The sequence below is a fragment of the Microcaecilia unicolor genome, chromosome 6 (assembly GCF_901765095.1).
Source record: "Microcaecilia unicolor chromosome 6, aMicUni1.1, whole genome shotgun sequence".
In the NCBI taxonomy this organism is placed as follows: Eukaryota; Metazoa; Chordata; class Amphibia; order Gymnophiona; family Siphonopidae; genus Microcaecilia; species Microcaecilia unicolor.
In genome coordinates, this window is record NC_044036.1 from 4649749 (window position 1) to 4655748 (window position 6000).

The 6000-nt window shown below is 51.8% G+C and overlaps 1 protein-coding gene across 1 annotated transcript in view; it reads left to right on the forward strand.

Moving 5' to 3' along the window:
• CDC20 (cell division cycle 20) overlaps window positions 1-5595 on the forward strand; it is a 251137-nt gene extending 245542 nt beyond the window's left edge. The window contains 1 exon segment of the mRNA XM_030207534.1: window positions 5245-5595. Coding sequence (XP_030063394.1) covers window positions 5245-5423 — 179 coding nt within the window. The 3' untranslated portion in view covers window positions 5424-5595.
• Window positions 5596-6000: the final 405 nt, after the last annotated feature.

A 6000-nucleotide genomic window follows, 5' to 3' on the forward strand; every position in this document is an offset into this window, starting at 1 on the left:
GCAATGGCTGCGGACAATGTAAAGCGCTGTTCCACTTGTGGCAAGCGCAAATCAGCAGCAGGGCTCTGTAAATCGTGCTGTACTGGCGTAGGAGCCGGCCCGAGCATGGCGAGCGATGTTTCTTCCCGCTCTGAGCTGGCAGCGGGCGCCATTTTGCTTACACCGCATGGCGCGGCCTCCGTGGACACGGAGAGACCTGAGCCGGGTGGGGCACCTCGAGATGAGGTTATTTCAGGAGTGGCTAGCACCGGACAGGATTTGGGTGCCCAGGGTGAGATTTTCTTCCCGGATTTTGTGCTTTTGCTGCATAAAGCATACATGATGAAAAGAGCCCTTCCTCAAGGGTCGCCTGAGGCTCCTCTGATTGCCCCCCCGATGGATTCTGGCCTGGGACTGCCCAGTGAGGCTTTTTTCCCGGATGCTTGGCCTAAAGATAAGCGCAGAAGGGTTAATTCCCCTTCAGATTGTGATGCACATTTTTCCCCCCTGTGGTCGGGGTGTGAGGATTCGGAGAACTCTGACAGACGTTCTTGGTCTAAGGAACCAGAGTCAGGTGCGGATTTACCACAGGATCTGGATGATCCCTCTGCGGTGAGGATTTTCCACCGTGATGAGCTGCCAGCGCTTATTTCAGATACCCTGCAGGCCCTCTCGATAGAAGATCCTGACAGTGGCATGGCCTCCTCGGGTAATCCCAGGATGGCTAGTACCAAGAAAGCTGCTCGGGTCTTCCCTTTGCATGACTCCATCCTAGAGCTTGTTTCGGCTCAGTGGGCTGACCCCGAGGGACCTTTGAGAGTTTCCAGGGCTATGGGGCAGTTATACCCTCTGCGTGAGGGACATATGGCTCGTTTTCAAATGCCTACAGTGGATGCCCTAGTCACTGCGGTGACAGAGAGAACTACCCTCCCTGTTGAAGGAGGTGTTGCCCTGAAGGATGTTCGACCGTAGGCTGGAAACAGCATTGAAACGGTCCTTTGAAATTGCAGGTCTCACTGTTCGGGCATCTGCATGCAGCTGTTATGCTGTTAGAGCCTGCCTAGCTTGGCTGCAACAGGCAGTGGCTCAGCCCGGAGATGGAGCGGAGCCCTTCTTGGATGTGGCTCCGCGGATGGAGGTGGCCTTGTCCTTTCTGGCTGATGCCCTTTATGACCTTGTCAGAGCTTCGGCTAAACAAATGGCAGTAGCAGTGGCGGCTCGCCGTTGTCTGTGGCTACGACAGTGGGCAGCGGACATGGCCTCTAAGCAAAGGTTGGTGAAGTTGCCTTTTCAAGGACTTCTCCTATTTGGTGAGGAGTTGGAGAAAATTGTGAAGGCCCGGGTGATCCAAAACCCCAGCGCTTGCCCGAAGATAGGCAGAGGCCTTCCTCTAAGGGCCAGGCGGTCCACTCCTCATACAGACCTCGCTTCCGTGAAGCTAGAAGGTACCGCCCGGGGCGTTCTGCTGGGTTCACTTCACGTGCCCGTGGTCAGCAGAGGAACTCCTTTCGCTCGGACAAGCGTTCCGCAGCCGGTGGCTCAAGACCAGGAGTTCAGGGGCGACCCTCTCAATGATGGTGCGCCGGCCCTCTCCTCAATGCCTGTCATCGGAGGACCGCTTTCCCTCTTTGTCGAAGAGTGGGCCAAGATTTTCTCAGATCAGTGGGTTCTGGACCTGATCAGAGATGGATACAGAATAGAATTCAACGCCCCAGTAAGAGACGTGTTTGTGGAGTCCCGATGCGGTTCTGCCGTCAAACGGGCGGTGGTGGAGGAGACTTTCCAAGGTCTGATTCAGTTGGGGGCAGTGACCCCGGTGCCTCCCGCCGAGCAAGGCTGCGGCCAATACTCCATCTACTTTGTGGTGCCGCGAAAAGGTGGGTCCTTTCGCCCTATTCTGGACTTAAAAGAAGTGAACAAGTCCCTGAGAGTGCGGCATTTCCACATGGAATCCCTGCGCTCCGTCATTGCGGCGGTACAGCCAGGAGAGTTTCTCACGTCTCTAGACCTGAAAGAAGCTTACTTGCACATACCGATTTGGCCCCCGCACCAGAAGTTTCTGAGGTTTGCAGGGTTGGGAAAACATTTCCAGTTCAGGGCCTTGCCTTTTGGCCTCGCCACAGCTCCCCGCACCTTTTCGAAGGTAATGGTGGTAGTAGCTGCTTTTCTCAGGCGAGAAGGTATCAGGGTTCTCCCGTACCTAGACGACTGGCTCATCAGAGCAGACTCTGCAACAGAGAGCTTACAAGCTACAGCCAGAGTGGTCTCAGTACTGCAATCTCTAGGCTGGGTCGTCAATATGGCCAAAAGTCACCTGTCCCCTTCCCAATCTCTAGAGTTTTTGGGGGCCAGGTTCGACACAGTCTCGGGCTATGTGTTCCTACCCGAGCTAAGGCGGTGCAAGCTTCAGAATCAGGTCCGTCTGCTCCTGAGGATGCCCCGCCCGCGAGCTTGGGACATTGTCCAGCTGCTGGGATCGATGACAGCCACGATGGAAGTGCACCTGAGACCTCTACAGTATTCCCTACTCCGGAGATGGTCTCCTATTTCTCAGGATTACCAATGCAGACTTACTTGGCTCCCTGCGGCCCGACTCAGCATGGAGTGGTGGCTCTCGGACAGCATGCTGTGGCGAGGAATGCTGCTGACGCTCCCCGTTTGGTGCCTAGTGGTAACAGATGCCAGCCTGAAGGGCTGGGGCGCACACTGCAAGGGGAAGCATGCCCAGGGTCTATGGACACCCGAGGAGTCGGAGTGGTCCATCAACTGCCTAGAATTGAAAGCGGTGTTTCAGGCGCTTCTGGCCTTTCAAGTGACCCTGGAAGGATTGGCTGTCAGAGTGATGTCGGACAACACGACAACGGTGGCCTATATAAATCGACAAGGCGGAACAAGGTGCAGAGCACTAGCCGTGCAGGCCGAACTGATTTGCCACTGGGCCGAGCTGGATCTTCAGTGTCTGTCGGCAGCTCATATTGCAGGTCAGAGGAATGTGCAGGCCGATTATCTGAGCAGGCATCGGATCGATCCAGCAGAATGGAATCTGGCAGACGAAGTATTCCTGCAGATCTGTGCCAAATGGGGCAAGCCCGTGATGGATCTAATGGCGACAAGTGCCAATACCAAAGTCCCGTGCTTCTTCAGCAGACGGAGAGATCCTCGCTCGGCGGGGTTGGATGCCTTGGCTCAACCCTGGCCTCCGGGTCTACTTTATGTGTTTCCCCCATGGCCCTTGATAGGGCGCCTGCTCTTGCGGATTCGGCTGCACCCAGGAGAAGTGGTCCTCATCGCCCCGGATTGGCCAAGGAGATCTTGGTATGCAGACCTCCGACAGATGCTCCTGGAGGCTCCTCTGCCGTTACCTCTGGTACCGAACCTGTTGACTCAGGGACCGGTAGCCATGGAGGACGCCGGCCGCTTTGGTCTTATGGCATGGCTATTGAGAGGGCGCAATTGAGGGATAAAGGTTATTCCAATAAAGTTATTTCCACTCTCCTGCAAGCCCGCAAGCGCTCCACTTCCGTGGCTTATGCCAGGATTTGGTGCCTGTTTGAGTCTTGGTGTGCTTCCAGAGCCATTGCTCCAATGCGGGCTCCTGTCTTGCCGATTCTGGACTTTTTGCAGGAAGGTGTACAAAAAGGCTTGGCCTATAATTCCCTGCGGGTGCAGGTGGCAGCATTGGCCTCCCTTCGTGGTAAGGTGGAAGGCGTGTCTTTGGCTGCTCACCCAGATGTGGCACGGTTTCTTAGAGGGGTGCTTTGGCTCCAACCTCCAGTGCGAGCACCCTGTCCAGCTTGGAACCTGGGGCTAGTTTTGAAAACCCTGCAGGCATCTCCTTTTGAGCCGCTTCGGCGAGCATCGGAGAAAGATTTGACACTGAAGGCCGTTTTTCTGGTGGCCATTACCTCAGCGAGACGGGTGTCAGAGCTCCAGTCGCTGTCCTGTAGAGACCCATTTCTGCAATTTTCAGAGTCCGGAGTCACGGTTCGGACCGTGCCTTCCTTTATGCCTAAGGTGGTTTCAGTCTTTCACCTAAACCAGCCTATTTTCTTGCCCTCTTTTTCAGAGGAAGAGTTTCCAGAATCTTTTGGGCAGCTGCACCTTTTGGATGTGCGCAGGACTCTGCTGCAGTATCTGCGAGTTACTAACTCTTTCAGGACTTCTGATCATCTGTTTGTTTTGCTATCCGGTTCTCGCAGAGGGTCTCCAGCGTCTAAAGCCACTATTGCCCGCTGGCTCAAAGAAACTATTCAGCTTATCTGCTGGCCGGCAGGGTTACGCCTGTAGCCTTTAAGGCGCATTCTACTAGAGCGATTTCTTCCTCTTGGGCTGAAACTGGAGCACTCTCTCTTCAAGAGATATGCAGTGCAGCAACATGGGCTTCTAAGCTCTCCTTTGCCCGACATTACAGGCTGGATGTGGCTGCCAGGAGGGATGCGCGTTTTGGTGCACAAGTGCTAGCGCGTGGTGTGGCTTGTTCCCACCCTATCTAGGGATTGCTTTGTTACATCCCATACGTAATGGCTTCATCTGCTTAATGACAAGGAAGGGAAAATTAGGTTCTTACCTTGGTAATTTTCTTTCCTTTAGTCATAGCAGATGAAGCCATGAGCCCTCCCTGTATGATTGTCTGTATGCTGTGAATCTGTTTTTCAGGTTCTGTTCTAATTTCCTGAAGTTCCTTCCTTGGGAGAAAGTTGGAAAACAATCTTCAGGATTCATGTTCAGTTTAAATTTAGGAGGATGTGTTCATTCCCTCCAGCATGTTTTTTTTTGGAGGATGTGTTGATTCTCTCCAGGAGGCGCGTGTGTTCCCCTTCAGTTCTATAAATAGGAGGATGAGTTCATTCCCTCCAGTGTGTTGGGAGGATGTGTGATTCCCTCCAGGAGGCGCGTGTGTTCCCCTCCACTTATACAATAAGGAGGATGAGTTTATTCCCTACAGGAGGATGTGCATTCCCTCCTTTATGAGTTCATGCCCTTGTGATGGGCCATCGTTCGCTGTGAGGAAAGCTCTTGTGATTCCCATTGCGGTTTGCCATACTGCTTTGGAAGCTTCAAATACTGAAGAGGCAGTGGAGCTAGCTGGCCAAGAGGGCACTGTGAAAGTTTGAGTGCTCTCTATCTCCCCTGCTGGTTGATGGACATAACCCATACGTAATGGCTTCATCTGCTATGACTAAAGGAAAGAAAATTACCAAGGTAAGAACCTAATTTTCCCATATGGCATTGTCTTCATATTAATACCCTTGTCCTCTTCTACAGGTCACACCTCAAGAATTCTAAACCTGGCCATAAGCCCAGATGGGAGCACAGTTGTGTCTGCTGCTGCTGATGAAACTCTTCGAATCTGGAAATGCTTTGAGGTGGATCCTAACAAGAAAAAGGAGAAGGAGAAAGTGAGCAGCAGCAAGAACAGCATTATTCACCAGAGCATTCGATAGAAATAGGGAAGAATGGGAGACAGACTGAAAGGCAGTGATTGAAAATCATGAGGAGAAAGGGCAGGGAGATGAATTTGGTTTTTAAAGATGTTGGAAAACTGTACAGTTTTCATGTATTATTATGTCTAATAAATCTTTTGCATATGTGATGCAACTAGCCTCTTGAACAGAAGATTTATTGCTCCTATCATGGGAATTTCCTCACTTCATTATGGCACTTCTGTTTGATTTTTCTACTTTAGGGGTTAGAATCAAAATGTTTATAGCAGAATCAGTGTCTAAAACATATGTTATGCCTACATGTACGGAGAATCCAAAACCATAGCATACTGTGGTGCAGTCATTGGCAGTGGTTTCAGTCTATTTGTGTTTTCTGGCAACCATGCCATGCAATATCTACTTTATGGATATGGGTAGTGCAGTTGATATACCACCTTTCTGTGGAACAGCCAAAGTGGTTTCCATATAACTGTCCCTGGTGGGCTCACAATTTAAGTTTTTTTGTACATGGTTGATGGAGTCTCTGCCATCTTGAGTGCAGTCCTCTCACACTCTCATACAAAAACAAAGTTCAGTA